Source organism: Piliocolobus tephrosceles, chromosome 14 (genome assembly GCF_002776525.5).
Source record: "Piliocolobus tephrosceles isolate RC106 chromosome 14, ASM277652v3, whole genome shotgun sequence".
Classification (NCBI taxonomy): Eukaryota; Metazoa; Chordata; class Mammalia; order Primates; family Cercopithecidae; genus Piliocolobus; species Piliocolobus tephrosceles.
This window is the reverse complement of record NC_045447.1, coordinates 40,598,109-40,625,889: the sequence shown is the minus strand read 5'-3', so window position 1 is coordinate 40,625,889 and position 27,781 is coordinate 40,598,109. Positions and strand designations below refer to the sequence as shown.

Below are 27,781 nucleotides of genomic sequence, written 5' to 3'. Positions count from 1 at the left end.
TCCGGGGAGTTGAGACTGTGTTGGGACCTCTCTGTGTGTCCATGCTGGATATAAAGCCTGGCAAAAAGCAAGCGATCAGGACACACAGGAAAGAGAAGCAGGGTATATGTGCAGAGAACTGGACATATCCAGGAAGCGGAGCATCACAATCAGAGAATGGTAACAAAAGGAGGAGACAGGAACACTGAGGATGCACTCCACCTTCACTCGTGGCCCCAACGTCTGCAAAGGGAGCCCTCTGTCCAGCAAACAGAGTGAATGCTGTTACTCTCAGGCCCACTCCTCGTGTCTGAGAGAGACTGAGCTCAGACCATCAGAACCGGGCTGCCACACACAAACTCACCAGCCCTCATTGGATAGCTGGGGAAACTGGGTAGAGATTTGTCCCAAATCTAGGTACGGAGCTGGGACTCAAACCCAGTTTCTTGCCTCTAGACCAATATTGCCCAAAGCCATTTCTTTAATGGCAGCAACAGAACAGTAAGCCCCCAAGACAGCCACCAGCTGCAGCCCTTTCAGGACCCTTTCCAAAAAAAGGACCCTTTCCAAAATCCAAGACAGGTGCTGCTCCCAGGTAGTACCTAGCCCCGTTCCTGACCCCCGGGGTGGCACCATCTTTGGTGATCCTGGCTCCTAGCTTCAGGGTTCCAGGACCCAGCACAGGGCTTGGCACAGAGCAGTTGCCTGGTAGCACTAAACAGACCTGGAAATCTCCCAACATCAACCACCCTTGGGCTCAGAGTTTAGGGCAGCAGCTTCCAAGCCTGCTTGTGCATATGCATCTTCCCAGGAGCTTTGTAGAAATACAGATTCCTGGGCCCCAACAGAGAGATTCAGACACTGGTACAGGAGGGAGGCCAGCAATCTGTGTTTGTACAAAGTGCTGTGAGATCTTGGTTGCACAGCCAGATTTGAGACACCCTGTTAGTGCGCTCTAGTCTGAGTGGCCCTTTAGCTTAAACTCCTTTGTTCCTAAGGGCCCTCTGATGGAGATACTATGGTGCACTGCCAGAATCTTCCAATGGACAGAGGAACTCATTCCCCATCTGCCAGGATTTTGCCCTTGAATAAAGGAGACAGCCTCATCCAAGGTCACACACCTTCCCCAGGGCTGCCTGCATCCAGTGACTGGCCCAGCCTTCTGGTCTCTATTTGGGACTTCTCTGAAGGGCCAACCTAGCTCCACAGCTCCCCATGGGCAAACTTGGCTGAGGTCTCTGCTGCAACTTCATTGTGTGTCAGCTTCTTCCTCCACCCGGTCCCACCTTTCCCATCCCTTCCTGTGGGTACTGGCTAACAAATCTCCTGTGTGCTAAGCCCCCAAGAGAGCCCCTCTCCTGGCAAAACTGACATTGAACAAGCTCACCCCCACCCACACGTATCAGCTTGGACTAAACCACCACACTGCCACCAAGTTCTCAGATGACAATATCGCCTGCTGAGAGCCTGAAAAGCAGCTGCTTGCTGTAGAACCTTCATAGTGACTCAAAGACTTTAAGCTTTTCAAAATAATTTCTAAACTTCATTGAAAGTGAGGAAAGGAGTGAAGTGATAAAACTACCCCTATGCCCAGTACAGTAATCCAACTAGTATAATAACTCATAATGTTGGTTATTCTCATTTGCTTTTATCCACATGCTCCAGCCTGCTCTGCCCTGCTTTGCTTATGGAATTACAACTTTCAGATAGGGCAGCACATGAGTGGCCTGGTCCTCTCACTTCTAGCTAGGCTTGGCCAATGGGAGCCCAGCAGGAGTCAGGAGACCAGTGAGAACCCATTGGGAGTCAGAGGGCCAATGGAAGCCCAGCAGGAGTCAGCGGACCAATGAGAGTCCAGAGGGAGTCAGAGGACCAATGAGAGTCCAGCAGCAATCAGAGGACCAGTGAGAGCCCAGCAGGAGTCAGAAGGCCAATGGGAGCCCAGTGGGAGTCAGGGAGCCTATGGGAGCTCTGTGAAAGAGAGTCAATGGGCGGCCCCAGGAGGAGTCAGAGAGAAGGCGAGAAAGAGTTCAGGGTATTTCTTCCCCTGGCTCCTCCCTGGCTTGGTTACAGCCCGTGTGAAGCGGCTGCTCCTTCCACCTACAGTAGCACTGCCCCTCCCCTTGTCCTCCACAGCACTTGATGCTCCTGACGCCAATCATTGCTAACATCTGGACCTGCAGTAGCCCTGGTTGGTTGCATTGACCCTGCCTAAAGTACTTCCCTTAAATCGGACGTCAGCTCTGAAGATGCCATCTGTTTCTTGCCAGGACATTAATTAATACTGTAGATATAAGTTTTGCAGGAAAAAATCATCAAAGTATAATTTTTATACCCATATTTTTTCACCTAAGATTATAAGATATACTTTGTAACTCATTTCACCACTGACCATGCATGCACGAATCCCCTTAGGTTCCGGACGTCAGCCCTCTTGTGTCTAAGTCCTGCTTACCCTTTAAGCCCCATGGTAAACAGCTCTTCCTCCATGAAGTCCTGGATTCTCCAATGATCTGCACTCACCCCTTCTGAACACCGGCATCCCCTGCTCCTTCCTCCCAGACCCCGCTTTCTCGGCCCTTCTCTGGAGTAACTGGGAAGGTCTTCAGTGATCAACAGCCCAAATAATCCACTGCAGCAGCACAGAGCATGAGGTCCCCTCAGCCCCACAGCCGGTCCTGCAGGTGGCTGGGGGAGGATGCTGGGCTGCTCATGTATGGAGAGGATCTAAACTCTGGACAGCTCCCTCAAGGTCAGGAAAGACAGTCTGCCCTTCCCCTCCCATGGAGCCCATGGAGCCAGCCCCATCCTGTAGAGGTGCTGAGTGTGTACCCTGGGAGGGAGGTGGTGGGCTAGGTGAGCCGACTGTGTCTTGGGGTGGACACTGCACCAAAGTGCTGAGCAGGCTGAGAGCCTGGGAGCAGGGTCTGAAACTGTGCTAAGCTAAGCAGATTTTATAATGTATCTTCTTAGGAGCAGTACTCAGAGACTCCAGGGAACAGGTATTTACTCTGCAGAGTCTGAATGGAATTTTCCAAAGGGGACCAAAATCTGGAGGCACCAAGATTACTGTTATTGCCATGGCTTGTTAATTTGTCCACCTGCCCCTGGGCTATGAGCAACTGCAGGGCCTGAAGGCCCTGTCTGAGCCCCTGTCAGATTTTGGCATAATGGCCTGGCTCAGTCAGCCCTGGGTGAACAAGGGAATGAATGAGACCACAGGACACCCTATGCATCTGCCTGAGGTGGGTGTCATTTAACACCTGGTGCCCAGCATTTCAAGGGGGAGGCCTGAGGAGCATCTGTGCTCCAGTTATCAGAGAAGAATAAGGGTTCTTAGGCAGAACTGTCAGAATGCTCCAGAAGGGAAGAGAAAATTAGAGAAGGCTGCACATCCATGATAGACGGGAAACGTCAGAGCAACAGTGGGGACTCATTTACTGAGTGCCTGCCATATGTGGAGCCCTCAAACATATATCACTCCTTGTGGGCATGGGTGTAAACCCAAAAGGTACAATTATGACCAGTTTATGGATAAGTTAAATGAGATTCAGAGCTGTTGAGTCAACTGCCCAAGGTCACACAGCTAGGATGTAGGGAACCTGGGATTTAACTTCAAAGTCTCTCTCTGTCTACATAGCCTATGCTGGATACTAGTTGCTGGCAACTTTTTTTTGTTTGTTTGTTTTGTTGTTGTTGTTTGTTTTGGTAAAGGGTCAGATAGTAAATATTTTAGGCTTTGCAGGACTTACAGGTTATTTCCCAACAACATTGCAAATGCAGCCGTACACAATGTGCAAATGAATACGTGGGGCTATGTTCCCATAAAACTTTATTTATGAAAACAAGGGGCCGGATTTGATCCATAGGCCACAGTTTGCAAACCCCTGTTCTAGACTCAGGATAAAGAACCTATGGTTCTATTTTCCCCTCTAGAAAGGCTGTGGGAGAGAGGCAAAAGCATGAACTCAAGTCAGGTGACTCCAGACTAGCATACTGGCTATGTCCCCACTGCTGGGCCACCTTGGGTGAGTAAGAAAACTCTCTGAGCTTTTTTTCTTGTCCGTTAAAAGGGCATAACCACAACTTATCTTTGAGTTGTTAGAAACGTAAGCTAACACATGCTAAGTGTCTACCATGGCTGAAGTTCAATAAATGGCAGTGTTCGTTATCAGAAATGACAAAGTCAAGAAGGGGAGGTGGGGAAAACATGCCGTGGGGTTGGGGGAAGGAGGGGAAGTGATGGTGGTGCCACTGATACTAAACCCTGAAAGGTTTATCTTCTCACAAAGGCTGGCTATGGGCTTTCTGTAGGAGAATGCTACTCTATACCTCACGAAACCCCAAGGGGGATTCATAGGTGCCTGTGATGGGAGGAATCTTTTCACCACCCCCAGAAGGAGCAGATGTGTGGAGCTTGGTGACTCCCCACGGAGGGTAGGGAGGCAGCTGTTCACAGACTTGATATGGCAAATTGTGTGATGTGCTGTCTTCCTGGGGCAGGCAGCCAAGCAGTGATGGAGGAGCCTCTGCAACCCCCTCCCCACAACGCCTGCTGCCCACGTCTGCTGACTCACCCAGGAGGGTCTGGGCATGCCAGAAGAAATTCAAAATGGCTCTCTAGTGAAGCACAAGGCTTTCGAAGGGGATGGAGACTTGGAGGCAGGGGAATGGTTTTTTCTGTTTCCACTTAAAGGGCATAACTTTGGCAGAGAAGGGAGGATGTGGGGAAACTCCATCAATATTGCTGAAGGCCAGGATGTGGCTCATGACGCCAGATGATGAGTCCCTGGCAAGGGACAGAACTCATTGCCCCAAGACTGGCAACACCACGTTTGGCAGGAGAATTCTTCATCTGATCGAGAGGATGCTAAACTGGAATTTGAGAAGGAGAGGAAAAGTGCCCAGGAAAAACTATAAAACCAGATATGAAGAGAGCCAATATATATGAGGAATTTTAAAAGGGGGCCGTGGAACAGGAGATGCTCAGGGATTCTCATATGTCTGTATACCAAAGTACAAAGTATGAGAAACAATGTTAACTATGAAACTTTTGAGAAAGATGGTAAAGCTAAGCACAGATGTCCAACTCCCACCTAAGCTACCTCCTTCTGAAAGTGACAGAAAGGACCAAGGGAATATAAAAATAGGGGGGAATCTGCTTCAGCCTTGGAAAATAGGAAAGAGTGCCATCAATATGCCACCAACTTTGAGGAATTTCTGCTAGGTACAGTGCCAACAGAACCAGATTGAAGTCTGACTCACGGCTGTCCTTCCTGAGAAAGTAGTGTGGTGCTGCAGGGAGGGTGGATGTGCTGACAAGACTGACCTCGCAGCCTCTGATGGGTGAATGAGTGCTGGAGGAGAGGCTCGGCCACAGGAAGGTTCAGAGCCTACCTCTCACTAAGGAGTCCACCTGTCACCCTGCAGCCCAGCAGCCTTCAGGAGTGGTTGGGTTATTAGATCTAAAAGCAAGCAAAGCCTATTGAAGTCCAGTTTCCCTAGGACAGGCCTAGGCATCTTGCAGACACAGCAGGCAAGTAAACAAAGGCAGAGGCCAGGGGGAACTCTGCACATCTGGAGCAGCTGTTTGACAAACTCACGAAGAAACCATTTAAACAAGAAATGCCCACACCACCAAATGGTTTCCTAATCCCTTTGCTGCTTGCCCCTGGGCTGGTCATATAAAATGTCATAATCCAGTCTTCCAAATAAATATCCAAGGTGAAGAATTTAACAGCATCTAGATAAAACAACGAGGGGACTCAAGAAGAATTCACCCATGCTGTAAGCGAATACCAGGTCATAGAAGGCATACAATGCATATGGAACCTATGAAAACTTTCTGAACCATAAAGGAAACAAACAAGGATCACAAGCAAAGAAAGAATATCATCTCTAAAAAGACTTGCTGTAGGAAATGAAAGTAAATTGCAATACCCATTTTGTATTTCGTGTAGGTTAAAGAAAATCTGGACTCTAAATCTAACAAATAAACAATAAAAGAAACTGAAATAAAAGAAACCAGGCATAGTTAAGATAATAATGACTGGAAACGAATAATATTATGAGAATTTTAAGACGCATTAGAAGCAACAAGGAGCAGGATTTAATTGTAAAAAAACTGATGAATATTGTGGAGGACAATCTTGAGACGCTCTCTCACAATGTGAAGGAAAAGGACTAAGATTAAAATGACCAGAGAGAAAACAAAAATATGGAGAATAAACTACAAAGGCTCACTCATGAATTATTGATATTTCTAAAAAAGATACCAGAACAAAAGAGTAATAATTAAAGATATAATACAAGAAAACTTCTGCAATCAGAAGAAAGACTAGATTCCTCGAATAAAAATGTAATCATAATTTAGACGAAACAAAAATCAGCTATGTGTCATTTTTTATGAGTTTCAAAAATAAAGAAAGAATCCTACAAGCAACCGGTACAGGGGATTAAAAAAACTTTATCTCCAAAGGAAACAAATCGGATTGCATCAGACTTTATTACAACATTGATGTAATGTCTGGAGAGCTTATGATCATAGAAATTTATACTTAGATAACTTGTCATTCATAGGCAAAGCTACAGAGAGAAACTGTGATTTATGCAAGGGCATAGATATAAAACTCATATGACCTTCCTGAAAAACAAAAGATGTACTCATGCCACAGAGAGAGAAATCAAAAGACATAACTCATGAAACTGACTCATGTCAGAAGAAATTAGTCATGTAAATATGGATTTGAATCTTAAAATCATAGTTATTATAGTACAGTTTCATAAAGTGAACATCTCAAATAACAACTGTAAAAAGCATATACACAATGTAAAGAGTAAAATCAAATTAAAACTCAGATTATAACAATACAGAATTATAGGCAGTGAGGGATGCAGAGTAAACAAGTGTACTAATTTCTGTAACTTACAATAAATATTGTTGCATTTCTAGGTTGGCACTTAGGGAAGTAAAAGACCGATATTTTATCAGACTCCAAGTTCTTCAGCTTTGGGACTTGGACTAGCTTCCTTGATCCTCAGCTTGCAGACAGCCTATTGTGGGACCTTACCTTGTGATTGTGTGAATTAATACTCCTTAATAAACTCCTCTTTATATACTAAAAAAAACTTAAAGTACAATTTAGCATAGCTTTATTATAATGAGGATGAGATATTATTTAGCTAAAACTATAGGATTTGATCAAAGCTGTAATCAAAGACATTTATATGCTTCAATACATTTAATAGCAACCAAAACAAGAGTAAAAATAAGTATGCACATTAAGAAGTTAGAAGAAGAATGGTGAAAGAAACCTACATATAAAGGGAAGGTATTATTCAGGAGAAAAGCAGAAGCAAATAAATTAAGAAGTAGATAAATCAAAGCACAGCCTCTAAGAATCCAAGAGCTAGTCCTCTGGTTGAAAAACAAGATAATGGGATGCCTTACTGAAGAGTTAACTTGTGTTTTTTGCTATCTTCTTTAGCAAGAGAAATGTCTGAAAAGATGAATAATCTTTAAAGGAGAAGCAAGTAGACCTCCCCTCCCCCAAGCAATCAAGCAGCTGTTTTAAGAAGGAGGATAAACATGTAGCTCTACTACGTAGCAAAATGGAATAACAGGACCATTTGGGAGTAGAGCTCTAAGAGGAACCCTCTCTGACCTGTGGGGATATGGATATCTGAGAAGAAAAAGCCAACAGAAGTTCTAGATCCATAGGAGGAGCTTGAGGATGCTAGGAAGTGTGTCCACGAACCTAGATTAGCAGCAGTAACCAATCGGACCAGTGTCCACAGCACACCCAAGTGGCAGCAGAAAGCAAGGGCTGCAGAATGCAGGCTCCCCCAGCTTTCTATTAGAAAACCCAGTAGAGTTGGTCATTTTAGAAGAGGGTGATACTTCAAGACAGAGACACTGACCCTAGTGTATCTGGCAGATGGACTGCTTGATCCAGTTTTAATTTCATTTGAAAAAATAATAAAAAATGTAACCATTTCTTTCCCACAGAATTTAAGATGTTAGTAACAATTACGTCAATAAAAGAAGCAAACTAGCTAATCAAGGGGAAAAGTGGGAAAAACAAGAAAAAGCATATAACAAAAAGCAGAGACTTTAAAAATTGTCCTGAAATATATGATAATAAGTTTGAAGATCCCAAAGAAATGGACTATTTTCTGGAAAATATGTTACTAAATCTATTTAAGGAGTATAAAGCCAAAATCAATAAGCATGGAAGAAGCTACAAAGATAACTTGTAAAAAGGGCAGACTGAAAAATGTAAAACCTGGATGGTTTCATAGACTCACCTTTTTATTTTCAAAGAGCAGTTAATTTGTATCTATAAACTATATAGGACACCTAAAAACATGGAAAGCTTTCCAACTCTTTTCGTAAAACTAGAATATTCCTGACAACTAAACCTGACAAAGACAGCACAATCACAGCAAAATATAAATTGTCATATGTACTTACAGAAAAAATAGATGAATTTGTTAAAAGAATAACAAACAGCATAACAAACAGTGGAATGCCAATATGGTTTAATGTAAATATGAATTCCAGACCCATTTATCCAACAGCCTATTCAACCTCTCCATCTGGATATTCAACAGGCATATCTAAACTGCTGACCCCCTTCACTGAAACTTGCTCCTCTGCACTCTCCCTCAAGTTGAGAAGTGATAACTCATTCTGTCCAGTTGCTCAGATAAAAAACTTTGGCACCATCTTTGATGCCTCACTGTTTATCACTCACACACTCATTCATTCCATCAGGAAATCTTGTCAGCTCTACTGTCAAAAAATATGTAGAATCTGATTGATTTTCACTATCTAGTTCAAGTCACCACCACCCTCTACTGGGTGGTGCCAAAAGTACCACTTTTAAAAAACTAAGTCAGATAAAATCCCTCTTATTAAACAAAAAAATTCTCCAGTAGTCCAAAAATAAATCCATACTACAATGGTCAGTCGATTTCAACAAGGGTCCCAAGACTATTTAATGAAGAAATAATAATCTTTTCAACAAATGGTCCTGGAACAATTGAATAGCTTCATATGAAAGAATGAAGTTGGAACCTTACCTCACACCAAATGTATGTTAACTCAAAAGAGACCAAAGATCAGGGATTGTATCTGACTATAAAATTCTTAGAAGAAAGCATGGGTTTAAGTATTCATGACCTTGAATCAGACAATGGTCTCTTAAATATGACATCAAAAGTAAAAGCAGCAAAGGAAAAAAAGATAGATTTGACCTCACTAAAATTAAAAACTTTTGTGCAAAAATCACCATTAAGAAAGTAAAAAGAACCCTTAGAATGGGAGAAAATATTTTCAAGTCACCTATCTGATATGATCTAATCCAGAATATATAAAGAATGCTTACAACTCAATAACAAAAAAGACAAACAACCCAATTAAAAATTGGACAAAGGATTTGAATAGGCGTATCTCCAAAGAGGATATACAAATAGGAAATAAGCACATGAACACATGTTCAGCATCATTATTCATTAGAGAAATGCACATCAAAACCACAATGAGACACCATGTCCCACCCACTAAGATGGTTATAATCTCTTTTAAAATGGAAAATAACAAGTGCTTGCAAGGATGTGGAGAAACTGGAACCCTCATACCTTGCTGGCGGGAATGTAAATGGTATATCCATTGATGCAAACCAGAAAATGGTTTGGCAGTTTCTCAAAATGTTAAACGTAAAGTTACCAAATGACCCAGCAATTCCACTTCTAGGTGTAAACCCAAGAGAAATGAAAACATACATCCCCACAAAAATTTGTACACAATGTTCATGGCACCATTATTCATAATAGTCAAAAGTAGAAACAACTGAAATATCCATCAACTGGTGAATGATAAACAAAATGTGTTACATCCACAAAATTAGAATATTATTTGTCCATAAAAAAGAAAGGAAGTACTGATACATGCTACAACATGGATGAACCTTGAAAACCTTATGCTAAGTGAAATAAACACAAAATGCCACATATTCTGTAATTCCATTTATATGAAATGTCATTATAGGCAAATCTATAGAGACAGAAAGTAGATTAACAGCTGGGGACCAGAGAAAATGAGTGGCTGCTAATGGATGTGGAATTTCTTTTTGGAGTGATGAAATATTCTCAAATTAGATAGTGGTAATGGTTGCACATTATTGTGTATATACTGAAAACCATTTAATTGTACACTTTAAAATGGTGGACTTTCTGGTATGTGAATTTTTTCTCAATAAAAACAAAATCCAAAACATTCTCCAATAGTTTCCCAACTGACTCGAAGTATAAGCCAAAATCTTCACAAATGTCCTAAAAGAACCACAAATCTCTTGCCCCACCTCCACTCCACACCAACCACTCTACTTCTCCCACACCCACCCTGTTGCAGTCATCATAGCCTCCCTGACACTGCTCCAGCACTTCCAGAGTCCCTCCCACCTCAGGATCTTTGTGCATTTGTTCTCTCTGCCTGGAACCCTCTTATCTCAGGTCTCCTTATAACCTGCCCCTCACTGCTGCTTTCAGGTATCTGCCCAAACATCACCTCTTTGAGTCTCTCCTTGACTTCACCGCTCTCTGCATGGGATTTCCTACTCCCTTAACTCTACTCTGTCTCCCTAGCACTTATTATCATCTGACATATTTTAAATTTATTTGCTCATTATTGTTTTAAATCATTTGTTTCCCCCACTAGAATGTAAGCTCCTTGAGGGCAGGGAATTTGTTTTACTCACTGATGTGTCTACAGCGCCTAGAATGGTGACCAACACAGGCTAGGCACTCAATACATATGTCTTAAATGAATGAATGTATTACCAAATGAATACAAGGAAACTGATGACTATAATTTGTCACACTAATAGATCAAAGGAAAAATCCATAGCTATCAATCTAAATTCTAAAAAGGCATCTGACATTTTAGCATGCATAGCTAAATAGGTACAAACACTGAGTAAATAAAAATAGAACATCCCTTGAGAGGATGAGGAGTATCTGCTCTTCTAACAGACATCAAACCTTACTAGGAGCATTCTCATTAAAGTCAAGGACAAGGCAAGAATACCCACTGTTATCACTATTTTAAAATATAACTCTAGAACATCCGGTGAATGAAGCAATATTTAACAACAATAATATATATTATTCATGTGTTAATAATATACAATAATATAATATATATGTATTATATAATATATATTATAGATAATAGCGGGTATTCACTCCTTTGGACACTGTTCTAAGCCCTAAATGCTTTACATTTGTTAGCTGTTTTAATACTCATGACACCTAACATTATATTAGCATTTCCCCATTATCAGGGACACAGAAAAATTAAACAACTTGCCCAAAGTCACCCAGCTGGCAAGTAGCTGAGCTGGAATTAGAACCCAGACGGTCATTCTGCTATGACTGTCATTTACCACTGTGTAGTACCGCCTCAATGAAAAATGATGAAAATAAAGATGCCATAATGCTGGAAAATAGAGAGCAAGTTTATTCTTGCTCCAGATGTTACTGTATCTACCTAGAAAATCCAAGAGAATTAAGAGAGAAAAACCAGCAGAAATAATAGGAATTCAATATAGCCAGTCATAAGATGTGGATACATACATCAATAGCTTTGTCATATCCTACCAATAACCACTTAAAAACATCAAGCAAAGTAGATCCCATTCCCCAAAGCAATAATAAATGTAAAATGCCTGATAATAAACCTAACTGTTCGTGGAAAGGACCTGTGTGAAGAAAATGACAAAACTTTGCTGAGGATCCAACAAGAAACTCTGAATGGAGAGATGTTCCATATGCATGAGTGGGAAGACATGGTATTATAAAGATGTCAACTCTTCTACAAATTAATTAAAGTAACTGAAATTCAAACAAAAATGCCAAGAATTAAACTGGTGAAAATGAAGGCAATTGTTAACAAAGAAAGGAGAACTGTACATTAGATTATAAAGGAACCCTGAGGTACCCATTCCAGCACAGACAGATCAATGGAACAAAATGTAAAAACTCAGCAACAGTCAAAAGTTGCACTGTCCAAGACAGTGGCCATCAGCCACATGTGATTATCAAGCACTTGAAATCCTAGTGACACATGTTGAAATGATAGCATGTTGGATATGTTGCATTAAATAAAATATATTATTAAGATTAATGTTACCTGTTTCTTTTTACTTTACAAAATGTGGCTACTAGAAAATTTAAAATTATATATGTTGGTTTGCATTATATTTCTGTCATACAGAACTGGCCTAAATCACATGCTAAAGTGTAATATATTATTTTCTAAAGATAACATTTAGCATAGGCATTTTAAGTAAATCAGAAAAAGATATATTAAGTCCTGAAAGAAAAATTGAGTGACTATAATGGCAGGAGAGGAAAGGTTGATATTTCAGACTATATACTGAAATTCCAGATAAATTGAAGAATGAAGTAAAAAATATACTAGAAGAAAACATAGGTGTGTATTTACAAAAATTTTGGAGCTGGGAAGAGCTTGCCAAGCATAACGGAAAGGTGAAAAAAAAAATGGTCTTGATAAATTTGACTGTATAACACACTAAATTTTTCATTAGATCAACTAACATCAAAAACAAAATTAAATGTCACATGAAACACGGAGAAATATCTTAACAAAAGTGACAAAAGGCTGATATGATACCCTTCCTTTATAATGAGCTCTTATAAATCAGTAAAAAAAGAATAGTCTAATAGGAAAAAGTGCCAATGACATGAACAGCTAATTTACAAAAGGAGAAACAGAAATGAGAAATATTCTTAGTAAAAAAGAAATTCAATCTCAATAGTAATGAAAGAAATGCAAATTAAAATAGCAATTGCCAAAAATCAGAAAAGAATAATACACAATATTGGCAGGGAATGCTCCCGTATACTGCTATGAAACTCTAAATTGGTATGATCTTTCTGGAGGACAATTTGGCAATATGTACAAAAGGTTCAAAAATGTGCATATGCTATTTCTAGGAATTTATCTTCAGAAAATAATCAGAGATGTTCCCACAAACGTACAAGTATGAGTTTACTGCATTATTTATAATCAGTAAAAATTGGCATCTACCTCCTTGTTCAATAATGGGGGCCTTCTTGAGTAACTGATGGCATACGCACAAGGTAGAATACTTTAAACAGGAATTAGATAAAGACGGTGAGAGCAAACACACATCCACCTCCTGTCCCATCTCCAAATCCTTGAAATGGTTGGCCAAAAAAAAAAAAAAAAAAAAAAAAAAAAAAGTCAAGAAAAAAAATCCCAATAGTTTTGGAAAAAACAAGAAGACCATTCATGGACAGGATATTTGCAGAATTATTGGAAAATAGGAAGAAAGGGTACAGATTGGAGGATAAATATGACTGGAGGCAAATACAATTCAAAACACATCAGGGCTATGGCACAGATTGGGGTCAAGAAGCGCTGTAGCCATGCGGAGTCACGTAGAACATTTGCTGACCTGAGAAAACATTCCCCCGGCATTGTTAAGAAGCCATTTCAATAGCAAGAGCATGTATTTATTTACACACATTCATTTATGTGCATTGAAAAAATGGTAAAGACATCAGCCAAGATGTTAATGATGACCTTTCAGTGGGTAGGTTATGGCCAATTTTAAATTTTCCTTTGTGCTTTTTTGTGTTTTCAAAGTTTTCTGCATTGAGTACATATCCATATTACAATTAAAAAACAATAATTAGTACTTTAAAATAAAAATAGCCACAAAAAAGAACTTGACATTTTTATTCAAAGTTTTCTGCACTGACTACATATCCATATCACAATTAAAAAACAATAATTAGTACTTTAAAATAAAAATAACCACAAAAAAGAACTTGACATTTTTATGGTAAGAAAGTAACTGCAATCTTCTTGTTTTCCCCTTGAATTACTGTAGTAACCTCCTGGCTGCTTTCACAGCCTCTGGTCGGCTCCTCCCAGTTGGCCCTCAGTGCTGCTCCTATCTCACTTCTCATTTTAAAACCATCCGTGGTTCCTGACTGCTGACAGGTAAAGTCCCAACTTAGAGGCAGGCAGGGGTCTTCACCATCCTTCTTGCCTCCCAGCTCATCCTTCCACTTCTCATTCTGTTCATGGAGCTATGGAGCCCCAACAGACTCTTTGCTGTTTCCTGAAGGTTCCACACACCTTCCCAACTCCGCTGCTTTGCTCATGCAGCTCTGGCACTACCCAAGCCTGGCAGATGGGCCTTGGGGGAGAAACCGCAGCCAGAATGTACCAGAATAGCTCTAGGGAACCTACACACTACAAGATGCACTATCCTGTCAGCCAAGAGGACCGGCAGAAACAACGCGTCCCGGGAAGGGTGGTAGGAGCAGCGTGAAGGGACAGTGCTCTGCTCTGAGATTCCCAACTTGGGAAATAATAAAAATTCAATGCAGGATCCCACGTCAAAAATTCCAAAGGACTGTGAAGAGGTCCCCTTGAGACATGGTTGATCAGCCTATATATTCACCTCCCTGCTTCTGTGGTAGGTGGGGTGCAGGGACTTGGGGGATATTGGCCCCAGACTCCTGGCTTCCTCTTCTCCACAAGGGTAGGCACAAACCGGGGTTCATGTCTATACTCGCCACTTCATGGCTGTGAGACCCTGGCAATTACTTAATCCTCCCTGAGGAAGTCCGCTCTATAAAAGGGAGACAGCGCCAGGTGCTGTGGCTCACGCCTGTAATACCAGCATGGTGGGAGGATCATTTGAGCCCAGAAGTTCGAGACCAGCCTGGGCAACAAAATGAGACTCTGTCTCAACAAAAAATAAAATAAAATAAAAATAGCCAGGCGTGGTGGCGTGTGCCTGTAGTCTCAGCTGTTCGGGAACCTGAGACAGAAGATCGCTTGAGCCCAGGATTTTCAGGCTGCAGTGAGCTATGACTGCACCACTGTACTCCAATCTGGATGACAGAGGGTAACCCTGTCTCAAAAAAAAAAAAAAAAAAAAAAAAAAAAGGAGACCACACCATGCTGGAGAATTGAACATAACTACCTGGCACACATAGTAGGTTCTCAACAACCGGCAGATGAGATTTTAATCACATTTTCCTCCTCCTGAGGTCCTGATGTCGGGGAGTGCTTCACAGGGCTTGAGTCCTGCCCTGGGAGCCTGGCCTGGGGCTGGACAGGGGGCACCAGGAAGTGTCCCTGGTGAGGGTTCTGAGGTCACTGTGGATGGTCCTTTCCCCCAGAGATCTCCTGTGGACTGTTGCAAAGAAGGCACACTCAGTCAATGCTGTGTTCCAGGATCCTCACAGCTTCAGTGGAGGATCTATTAATCTAATATCACATGCCCTCTTGAGCACAGAGTGCAACACTCACCCAGCCCTTCAGGAGCCTGGCATTGGCACCAGAGACCCATGGCCAGTCACCCTAGCCTCTCTGAGCGGGGTCCGTGTGGAGTGGAGAGAAGGACTCCACTCTGAGGATCTGGTGTGGAATGTTAGAGGGAACCATCCACTAGGTCCCGAGGTCTTCCTTTTGAACCACAAATGGGACAGCCATCTTCTCTCTGCTCTGGAGTGGAGGGAGGAGGAGACTAGTGGGCCATCTGTTCCGAGGGCAGGAGCTCTGAGCCAGACAAAGGCATCCAAGCTCGGACATCTGTCTTCTCTTCAGCAGGCTTAGCCATGGCAGCCACCACTGAGCAAAACATCCTGGAAATGCAGCAGATGTACACACACTGCTCCAAGATGGCAGAAGCACTAGAAACTGGAGTCCCTGACAGGCGGTGGCACTCGCCCAGGGGGGGGTCTTCCCACTCTGCCAGGGTGGGTAGGACAGAGCACCTGCTAGTGGGCTGCACTTCCCATGGGGGACATTCGCATGAAAGAACAAGTGTTGCTTAAACCCCAGGATCTGTCCCTATGGAGCCTCAGCAGAAGACTGAAGGCCTGCGGGGCTGATTCTTGACATTGGTCAAATGCCTCTCCCATTGACTATCTGCTTTGGATCAGAGCTTCAAGGAGAAGCCTATTGCCAGTCCCACTCTCCACCCTTCACCCACCTACCCTCATGAGTTAAATAAACAGGCAGCTAAGTGCTTTTTATTCATCCCAGTGGTCCCCAAACTTCAGTCACTCCTGCACCTCTTAGAGGCCATTTCACCGTGTCTGTGCACCACCTATGCAAGCATTAATTAGTATTTTCAACTGAACGGTCTCACTTTTTAAACAGGGGTTCCATCCTAAGCAATAACATCCATGAAGTACAGTTTTGATGTGCTAGTCATCATTTTACTTTTTCCTAGTGTATAACACAAATACAGAGCTATTAAAATTATACAAAAATCATATCACATATTTAAAACATCTCTGGGAAATAATGGACCTACCCCAACCCTTCAAATGCCAAAGAGGCTGCCATAAACAGCCACCAAGGTCTGGACAGGACAGAGAAGAAGTTGTTCCAGCTGGCTGACCTGCAGGCCTGGCCCCTTGCAGAGCTCGAGGGAAGAGCACAGAGAAGGAGAGGATGCTTGCTTGGGCAGGCAGCCAAGTCACCTAAAAGCATTAGTAAGTTCTTCAGATAAAAGTTGGGACCAGAGGTGGGGCACTAGTACGATTAGGATTAGAATCTGATCTGTCGGGAGTCCCCTCTGTCTCCTAATGAGAAAAGATCTGCAGATACACTGGCAGCCCAGGTGATCCTGCAGCCAGGAAGGATGCCAAGGGCAGAGCTCAGAGGTGGCTCCACCCTCCAAGTGTGCTTGGCCTTGTTCTTAGCTGAAGTGAGCTTGGGAGCACAGTGGTCCCACCTGAAGGCTGTCAATTCCTTCAGTGCAGTGGTTCTCAAACTCTAGCTGCATCAGAATCATAAAGCTGAGCCCATCCCACAGTGTCTGATTCACTGGGGCTGGAACAGAGCCCAGGTGGTCCTGCTGATGATGCTAGTCCAGGGACCACACTTTGAGAACCACTGGTGTAGAAGTCAGTATTGCCCAATCCTGAAAAGAGAGTATTCTGAAGCATTAACAACTCAGGAAAAAATTCTCCCAGGATGACAGAGTCAGGAAAATTAACTTAGACACAAACAACCATGTGTGCATCCCCAAAGCCTAACACCAACATCACCTATAAGCAACCACATGGCAGGTTCCTTGGGACTATTGATGCCCGTGGCTGGTCCAGAACTTTCCACTGAGATCTCTAGAAGAATTTCCACCAACAAACAATGTCACATCCAAAAAAGACTTCAAGTTGAGAAATGATGGCATGACCTGCGTAGAATTCTGCAGAAGTCAGACTTGTTGGCTCTCCAGAACTGCCTGGCCCTTTGCGACCACACCCCCTTGCCAAGTTGCCATCTGTCCCACCAAAGGGGCCTCGGGTCAGCTCCTTTAGAGTTACTGCTTACTCTTCCAGAGCAGTATCCCGGGAGACACTCCTGCAGGAGAGGACAGGGAGACCCTGGGCTTGCATCTAACCTACGGGTCACTCTTGTTAGAATCATCCGTCATTCCCTGCTGCTCTTCCGATGGCCCAGGTGACTCAGGCAGGAGGCAGTCAAGAGGGGGAATCGACTCATCACAAGCCTGGATGCTGGGGCTGGGGTTTCTCTGCACCCCTTACACCTTCATCTCACCGTCCCAGGAACAGGTGGACTCAGGACAACAGGAGGGAAAGAACTGCATTTGTCCCTAAGAATCTGGCCTAATGGATCAGGAATCATGTACCGAAATCCTCACTGAACACGCCTGTACCAGGGAGCATGCAGGGTGAGGGGACACAGGCATCCGCTGTGACTCCCATCCATCATCTCATCTCATCTCCAGTCCGGTAACAGTGGGTGAGAGATGAGGAAGCAAATGATGTCTTGTGCTGCATCATGCAAAGAACTGGTATGGGGAGAAAACTGAGGAGGAAGAGCACAGAGACAGCATACCTGGAGTCAGCTGGGGAGGTTGAGCCAGATGGAGGGCAGGATGTTCCTGCCAGGAAAGAAGCCAGCATGGAGGTGTGGCTGGACCAAAGGGGCAAAGGAAGAAGTGACTGCAGGTGAGACAGAGGAGGAGGCCTCAGGGAGACCATAAAGGGTCTCTAGCCATGCTAAGGAGCTTGTTCCTGCTCAGAGCAGCAGGAGAGGATGATGATTCTAACAAGAGAGGCTTCTAGATCAGATGCAAGCCCACGATCTCCCTGTCCTTCCCTACAGAAGTGTCTCCCAGACAACTACTCTGGAAGAGTAAGTAGTAACTTTAGAGGAGTTGACCTGAGGCCCTTTTGTTGGGGCAGATGGCAACTTAGCAAGGGGGGAAGGTTTCAAAGGGCCAGGCAGGGCCCTGGAGGGCCTGAAAGGGCAGGTGCTTTGAAGAGGAAACTCTGCAACTGGTGACCTTTTGGTCTTGGGCAGATTAAGGGCCTCACCTCAGTGGGGTCTGCCACTTGAATGAGGTCATCAGTATGAAAAGGTCAGCCTCAGAAGCCTCGAGATCACTGAGGTCCAGTGACTAGGTGGGGAGTCTTGGAGCTTGGAGGGAGAAAAGGGAAAGGCAGCCATGCTCATGGCAGGCACAGAAATTCAGCCATGCAGTGGGGCTCCTGAATGGGGGCCAGCCACGGGCTAAGGAACCTGATTCTGGATGATAATAAAAACAACAGCTGCCCCTTGCATGGCGCTAAGGATGAGCCAGGCACTTTTCTTAGGACTTTAAGTATCCTAACACATTGAATCCTCCCAAAAACCCTAAGAGGTAGATGCTATTATTATCCTTATGCTCAAGATGAAAAAAAGATGGCAAAGAAGCCTATGAAAAGATGCTCCACATCATATGACATGAGGGTAATGCAAATTAAAACAACAAGATACCACTGCATATCTATTAGAATGGCCAAACTCCAGAACACTGACGATACCAAATACTGGAGAGGATGGGGAGTGACAGAAACTCATTCATTGCTAGTGGGAATGCAAAATGGTACAGCCACTTTGGAAGACAGTTTGGCATTTTCTTACAACATGAAACATACCCTTACCAGATGATCCAGCAATGGAACTCCTTGGTATTTACGCAAAGAAGCTGAAATCTGGTGTCCACACAAAATCCTGCGCATGGATGTTTAGAGCAGCTTTATTAATAATTGCAAAAACTTAGAAGTCACCAAGATATCCTTCAGTAGGTGAATGGATAAACTGTGGTACATCCTGACAATGGATACTGTTGACCTTTGGTAACCACAGGCTCGTCGTCCATGGATTCAACCAACCATGGAGCAAGGATTTTTTTTTTTTTTCCCGGCGGGGGGCAAGGGGGTTATGGCAGGGAGGGGACAGAGTCTCACTCTGTTGCCGGTCTGGAGGACAGTGGTGCCATCTCAGCTCACTGCTACCTCCATCTCTCAGATTCAAGTGATTCTCCTGCCTCAGCCACCCAAGTAGTGGAGATTACAGGCACCCGCTACCATGCCCAGCTCATTTTTTTTTTTTGTATTTTTAGTAGAGATGGGGTTTCACCATGTTGGCCAGGCTGGTCTTGAACTTCTGACCTCAGGTGATCTGCCCACCTCAGCCTCCCAGAGTGCTGGGATTACAGGCATGAGCCACCACACTCAGTCAGGATGGAGGATATTTAAAAAATAAATAAATAAATAAATAAATAACAGAGCAACAAAAAAATAACACGCAAAAAACCCCAATGCAGTGTAACAACTATTTACCTAGCATTTACACTGTATTAGGTATTAAAGGTAATCTAGAGATAATTTAAAGAATATGGGAGGATGTGCATGGGCTATATGCAAACACTACACCATTTTATATCAGGGACTTGAGCATCCTCAGATTTTGGTACCCACGGGGGTCCTGGAACCAATCCCCCATGGTTCCTAAGGGACAGCTGTGTTAATTCAGCACTAAAACTGAACAAGCTATGAAGCAATGAAAAGACATGGAGGAAAGTTAAATGCATATTAAAGAAGGGAAATAAGCCAATCTGAAAAGGCTATATTCTGTATGATTCCAATTAAACAACATTATGGAAAAGGCAAAACTATGGGGAATTAGTAAAAAGACAGAGGACTTTTAGGGCTGTGAAAATACTTTGATACTATAATGATGAATACATGTCATTATGCATTTGTCCAAAAGCATTCAACATATCCCACCAAGAGTGAACCCTAATGTAAACTCTGGAGTCTGGGTGATGATGCCGTGTCAATGGAGATTCATCACTTGTAACAAATGGGCCACTCTGACAGGGATGGTGACAATGAGGAAGCTGTGCCTGTGTGGCGGCAGGGAGCGTGTGGGAAATCTCTGTACCTTCCTCTCAGTTTTGCTATGAATCGAAAATCCTCTAAAACTAGTCTCTTAAACAGAACAGAGGCACAAAGAGGCTAAGTAATTCTCATGGCCATGTAGCTGGGAATGGCAGGATCAGGGTCAAAGGCCAGGTGTCCATAAGCTCACATCCTAGAATCCAAAATTCTTTGAGCTAGGAGGGATCTTAGAGGTCAACTGGCCCAATTCTCTTAGCTTACAGAAGGGGAAGCTGAGACCCAGAGACGGCAAGTGATTGATTTGTGGGCACTTAAGCACTTAGTTGGTTAGCTGCAACACAGAATTGAGAGCCCAAAGAATAACTTGGTGAGGATGGCTGGGTAGATCGTAAGACTTGAAAAGGGAGAGAGACCCAAATGCCCCTGCCTCCCTCTGCTGTCTTCCTAGGCATCCCCTGCCCACTGCCTTCCTCTCTACCTCAAGCTCTATCTCCCTCCTGGGCCTGCAGTGCCCATGTAATGGCACTTAGCACAATGGCCTCTCAGCTCCTTGCCCTGAATTCCAGTGACCGGCACCTCCATGCCACAAGGGGTCTTCACACATCACGAGGGCCTGGCCTCTCAGTACTTATGCTCCTCTTCTGGCTCTGTCCACAGCCTCCCAACACTCCAGCTCCTTACTGCAGCCCCGCAATGTGCACGTGGGTTACTTGCCTGCTTATCCCTCTCCAACCCAGACTTCGTGGACCACCCCAACTCTTCACACCCCCACTGTTGTCTTCCATCTGGCTGTGATCCAGCCCTAGTGCTGGATCAAGGCCTCCCTCCACCTTCTCCATCCTGCTCCTCTGTCCCCAGGCCTGCTGAGGGCCACCAAGTAAACGGAGGCCACCAGGTAGAATGGGGCTACTTTGAGCTCAAGGTCTCCCACCACCAGAGGGTGTCACTTCCACCCTGAGCTCCTGACTCCCAGCCAATCATGCAGGACAGGGGTTCTCAACGCTGGCGGCACACTGAAGCCACCTGGAGAGCTTGGACAGGCTCCAATGCCAGGGTCATTCAGTGTGATTGCTCTGGGGATGACCCGGGCATCAGGATTTTCAAGGCTCCCCAGATGCTCCATCTATAGAGGGTATTACCACTCAGCAGTAGAAAGAAACAAACCACTGCCACATGCCACAGCATGATGGGCCTCAAACACCGCACTAACTGAAAGAAGCCAGACGCAGAAGACTGCGTGTTCTTTAATCCCATTTATAGGAAATTTCCAGAAAAGGTAAAACTATTCCTGGGGCTGGGGGGTGGAACTGACTACAAATGGGCACATGGGAGTTTTTAGAGTGATGAAGTGTTCTAAAACTGGATTGTGGCGATGGTTGCACAAATACATACTTCTTTTTTTTTTTTTTTTTTTTTTTGAGACAGGGTCTCACTGTCTCCCAAGTTAAAGTGTGCAGTAGTGCAATCATAGCTCACTGCGGCCTTGAACTCCTGGGCTGAAGCCTCTCAGGTAGCTGGAACTATAGGTGTGCACCCTCATGCCCAGCTAATTTTTGTATTCTTTTTGTAGAGACAGGGTTTTGTCATGTTGTCCAGGCTGGTCTCGAGCTCCTGGGCTCAAGCAATCCTCCTGCTGTGGCTTCTCAAACTGATGGAATTATAGGCGTGAGCCACCACACCTGCCCAACATAAAAAATTTATAAAAAATAATTGAACTGTACATTAACAACAGATGAACTGTATGGTATGTAAATTATATCTCAATAAGGCTATTAAAAGTGAAGAAAAGGAAACGGAAGAAAATCCAAAAATGCACATTTTATTTTGTATTAAAAACAAAATTTCCCTGGTGATTCTAGCAAGGAGCCAGAGTTGAGAACTCAATGTAGGAAGCCTCACCACTCACCCGCAGCCAGTGTCATTGATCTCTGGTCCTCCACAGCACAGGGCCTATCACAGACCATGGCACACAGGAGGCCACACTGATTTTTTGAGTGAATGGACATGCATTCCCAGTTTGCCCCATGAATACCTGGAGAAGCAAATGGCTATTTAGTGAGCACCTACTATGCACAGATCTTTCATTTCTGTTTTCTCACGTAACCATCTCATCTTCAGTACCTGCGAGGTAGGATAAATAGTCCCATTTTATACAAGGGAAAACTGGATCTCTACGAGGCCTAGGATCTCATAGTCATCACTTAGCAAATCTGGACTCAGAGATCAGCCCATCTGGTACCAAGTCCTTCTTCTTTTATTTCATTTATATCTTTCATCCAGAGGGAGCATGGCAGAGCAAGTTGAAACTGTCCAGCCACCAATTCTCTCCATGGAACCCTGGTCCCAGCAGCAGCTCTAGATCTGATACATCCTAGGATCAGCATGGGAAAGTGAATTGCCTGGGGTCACACAGCCATGCTTGGCCAAAGTGGGCCTAGAGATCAGTACCTCGGACCCAAGTCCTGAGCAGCGTCTGGGTTACCATGCATTTACCTTGAATCTGAGGGGTTGGGGGTTCTCACAGGAGCAGCTGGTCCCTAGGTGGGATGGCCCTCAGCCCTCTATCCCTTCCACCGTCCCAATGCCACAATAATAAGCTCCGTGGGAGTAAAGCCCCTCCACCACCCCCTCCGACTTCAGGATTGCTTTCACTTGACATTCCTTCCAGTGCACCGGTCCGGAACAGAAGTGCTTGATGCTGCTGATCGACCAGTTTCATAAAAGGAATCCAGTTTCCTTTGCACTCAGGAAAAGCTGTTAGCCCCTGGCAAGTTTCCAGGGCCTGCACTCCAGCGATGCAGCCCAGACATTGAGAGAGGGATGCCAAAGCCCTTGGGCACAGAGAGGAGTCAGCTGGGCTGAGAGATTTAAATCAAGAGGGGTCCTTGCCGGCAATACCAGCAAGCAGCATCCTGTCCTCGGGAGAAGAGGTTTCCCACTGAGATGCCCTGAAACCCTGGCTGAGGGCCCTGACGGCTGTGCAAGGGGAAAGACGTGCTACCCAGCAGGCAAGACCTGAGATTACCCAGTGAGGATCATGTAGCGAGGACACACAACAGCCTGACGGTACAGCTTCTGCTCTTTACCAGCATGTGCCCTGGGGCAAGAGGCCTCCCACCCTCTGCAAACCTCAGTTTCCCCATCTGTAAAATGGGAACCATCACTCCTCCTTACAGGGTGGCTGGCTGTGAGAGTTTTTGGGAATCTATAAGGCACCCAACCAATGTCAGGGCCCACAATTTACCCTCTTTAGACCCAGTCTGGTGGGAATTTCAAACCTCTTGAGGCAGGTAGTTCCCATGCAATTCCAGGAAGCTAGAGAAGAAAAGAAGGAGCAATGGGAAGTCTGAACTGAGGGGTTCAGGACCCCAACATTTAGTCCTGACTTTTCTGTGAACAATCTTTCATGACTTCAGAGGTGCCTTGACACCTTGAACTTTGTCCCCTTCCCTCTCTGGGCCTTGGTTTCCCCTTCTACAAAATGAAGAGGGTAGGAGATATGTCTCTAAGGGTCCTTCAGGCTCTGACAGCCAAACATGCTATTAGAAAAAACCAGGTCTGGCCGGGCACGGTGGCTCACGCCTGTAACCCCAGCACTTTGGGAGGCCGAGGTGGGCAGTTCAAGAGGTCAAGAGATCTAGACCATCCTAGCCAATATGGTGAAACCCCATCTCCACTAAAAATACATAAATTAGCTGGGTGTGGTGGCACGTGCCTGTAGTCCCAGCTACTTGGGAGGCTGAAGTAGGAGAATCACTTAAACCCAGGAGGTAGAGGTTGCAGTGAGCCGAGATCACGCCAATGCACTCCAGCCTGGCGACAGAGCGAGACTTTGCCCCCCGCCCCCCCAAAAGAAAAGAAAGAAAGAAAGAAAAAAAGAAAAAGAAAAAAGCAGATCTCTCCAAATCCTGGCAAAGTCCATTGTTAATGGGGCCATGGGATGGGTCCTTCCTATCCTCCACCATCCACCTGTTTCACTCTCATTTTAGAACATTTCTCGCTTCTCTATGAAGGCGGCCTTTCAGCAAAAGCCTCTTTAGCGTTTGGCAATGAGTCACTCCCGCTGGAGGTCAAGTTCCCATTGTGCCTCCTCCTAGGGGCTGAGAAACAGAGCGGTGGGAAGATGAGGAGCAGTCTTGCCTGGGAAAAGCTTGCCTTGTTTGGATACCCACAGACAGTGGGGCCAAACACTTCCACTTTTCAAGCACCTCCAAAAACAACCCTCTCTGTGTATGAACTTTACAGTTTACAAAGCTCTTTCAAATCCATTACTCATTGGATTTTGGCAGAAGCCCTGCAGGGAGGCATGCAAGAGGTTATTGTCCCCATTTTACAGGAGAGGAATCGAAGCTCAGAGAAGTGAGGTAACTTCTCCAAGGTCACACAGCCAATGTATGAAGTGGTCTCTCCTTCCCATGGAAGTAACAGGGGCAAGAACCTCAAAAGGTAAGTGCAGAGCTGGAGTGGAAACCAGATCTGCTGACTACCAGCCCTGCTCTGCTCCCAACTTTCTTGCCACCCTGCCTGGCCTTTCCCCATTGCCAGGCTGGTAGGAGGCTGTGTGTCTGCCCCCACCGCTCCCGCTGAGGTCTGTCTAGACCCCTGACTCACACATGGAAATTCTCCGCACAGCTAAAGTTTGTTTCTCTTGGGCTGCTAAGAACACTTAGTTTGTCTTGTGTTTTTGGAGGCTCCAAGTATCAAAAGCACGCATGGGAACAGAAAGGAAAGTGGGAGGCACAAAGCAAATGGGAAAAGAGACGGGTCATTTTGTACTCATCTGAGTGAGGCTAATGTTTCAAATATTGGCTAATATCCACTGTTAGTAAGGATATGTGAAAATGGGAATTTTCAAATGCTGTTGGTGGGACTGGAAATTAGAGCTGCCTTTTTGGAGGTCAGTCCCTCTCAAAATTTTAAATGGCCCAGCAATTCCACTTCTAGAAGTCTACTGCCGAGACGCACACCTAGGCATGAGAGTATGGCTGTGCCATTGAAAAGTGGTCAACGTTCAGAGGGGCTGGCTCAGTAAGTTACGATATACTCATCTAACAGAACACCAGGTCCCTTTAAACCATAAGGTTAATCAAGGCTTCTAAGATCTGTTGTAAAGTGAAAAAAGAATATACATGGTATGAAGTCATTTGGCTTTAAAACAAATACACTGAAAAAGTTCTAGGCAGATGAACCCCACAGTGAAAGCAGGAGTTAACTTTCAGAGAGAAAGCATGATTTAGGTGGCTTGGGGCAAAGCAACAAGTTTACATTTTTACTACCTCGATTTTGGCTTTTTTTTTCCCACCACAAAACACATACACAAAACAAAAAAATCACCTACCATGTATTAAGGTGTGTTTGTAAGTCATTTAGAACAAACAAAACTCTACCCCATCCAGGGAGACATTGGCATCTTCGGTCCAAGCCAGCCCTTCCCCCAAACTCTCCTCACAGGTGAACACCCCCTGGTGGAACTTTGTGATCTTAGATGGTCATGACAGCAACAGTAACAATGACAAGCCCACAGGGGCACTGAGGGAATAAGCCACACGATGTAGCCAATAAAAAGAATGACAGGGAAGTTTCACTCCTGATGATGGTTTCCACCAGTCCCATGCACAGTGAAATTCCTCAGCTACCAGCTCTATTTTGTCAACGGTGAAACAGCTTTGATCGCACTAACCAACACTTGCTTAAAAGCCCTGTGACAGTACCCATCCCTGACTAAGCCACATTGCCTCTTGCTAGATGACAGCAGTAAGCAGCAAGGGAGGCCGTGTCCACACGAGCCGAGCGTACCTCAGAGAACCTCTGAACGTCTTGCGTCAGCGTGCCCACGCGCTTCCACTGGTAGTGCTTGAGCAACTTCAGAATGGCTGGATTCACCGCGTTGTCTGATGGGACGGTCCGAAAGAAATAAGGGTATTTTTTCTTATCGGCTAGAACAGGCGTGGTTGCAGCAAAAGAAAGCTGAAAGACACAAAAGAGACAACACTTCTTACTGATGAGCCTCGCAGCTGTGACCCAGCATCTTTCCTACTGGAATAGCGACTGTTAGTTTCAACTTGGAGCATAAACACATGGGGACAGATATTTTTAAAACTTTTTTATTGTAAGAGTAACATACCATAATGGAAGGGAAGGTTTAAAAATGCAAAATAAGAAGAAAGAAGGGAAAAAATAGCCAATGATCTACCCCTCCCTAAAGAACCATCATTCATGTTATCGTCTATTCCTTCCCAGTCCTTTTTCTATGCACAGTGATTGGATTTTTTAAAAAGATCCTGAAATCATTCTACATGCACAATTGAACTGTTTTTCCCCATTTAACAGTATCCTTAAAAACTCTTTGTAAACATTATAATAGCTGCACAATATTCCAGCATATGAATATACCATAATTTACTGAATCGTTTCTAATTTGGGGTTATTTCTATTATTTCTAATTTGTCATTATCATCATATTATTCTACAGGCATCTTTGTACATAGCATTTTTTGTTCTATATTTTGGGATGTTTCCGTAAGATAGAGTCTGTGATGTAAAATTTCCCAGATAAAGAATATGAGTTTTTAAAGATCTATACTTATTTCCAAAAAATAGTTTATCAGTTTGCAAATTTACTAGCCAAGAATGATTAGAGGGCCAATCTCACCACATCTTTGCCAACAGAGGGAGTAAAAAATGTTATTCTAATTTTATAATGATTTATCACCAAATAAAACCCTGAATCATATCGCATTCATGATTATAGATAATGCTGAACTTTTTCCTATGGTTATTAACTAGTAGCATATCCTATTTTAGCAATTACTTTTTCATGTCCTTTGTTTATTTTTTGAGTGGTGTTCTAATGCTTTTCCGATTGAATTTAATGAAGATATTTTATATGTATAGCATTCAAACTCAGGCTATTATAGTTGTTGCAAATATCTCAGTTTGTGTTTGCCTTTATATTTTATGTGTGTGTATTTTAATTTACACTTGGTAGTCAAAGCTGTCCATCGATCTCTTTATTATTTCTTCTTTTTAAGTGCCAGTTAAGTTGTTAAATTGGATTTTAATTGTCTGTCCCTGAAGGCCCAACCTAAATGTCACCTCTTCCATAACACTTCCTCTGATCTCTGTTCCTTCCCTCAGCCTGAGCCACAGAAGGTAGTTATCAAAGTTTTTGATCTCTGCAGTATGATGGTGAAAAGGTGGTATCTGGTTATAGTTCTAATTTGCATTTTTCTTAGTGTGAATGAGGTTGAGTATTTCTTCTACTTTTTAAAATTTTATTTATTATTTAGAGACAGGGTCCATTCTGTTGCCCAGACTGGAGTACAGTGGTGCTATCATAGCTCACTGCAGCCTGGAACTCCTGGGTTCCAGCGATCCCCACCTGCCTCAGTCTCCGGAGTAGCTAGGCCTATAGGGGTATGCCTCTATGCCTAGCTAATTTAAAAATCTTTTTAGAGAAGGGGTCTATGTTGCCTAGTCTGGTTTTGAACCCCTGGGCTCAAGCCTCCGGCCTCAGTCTCCTGAGTCG

At 43.9% G+C, this 27,781-nt stretch overlaps 1 protein-coding gene across 1 annotated transcript in view; it reads right to left on the bottom strand.

Moving 5' to 3' along the window:
- The window catches only part of GABBR2 (gamma-aminobutyric acid type B receptor subunit 2), a 422,876-nt gene that overhangs the window by 218,495 nt on the left and 176,600 nt on the right, over positions 1-27,781 (bottom strand). The window contains exon 3 of the mRNA XM_023202917.2: positions 26,050-26,220. Within this exon, the coding sequence (XP_023058685.1) occupies positions 26,050-26,220 (171 nt within the window). The remainder of the gene's footprint in view (positions 1-26,049; positions 26,221-27,781) is intronic.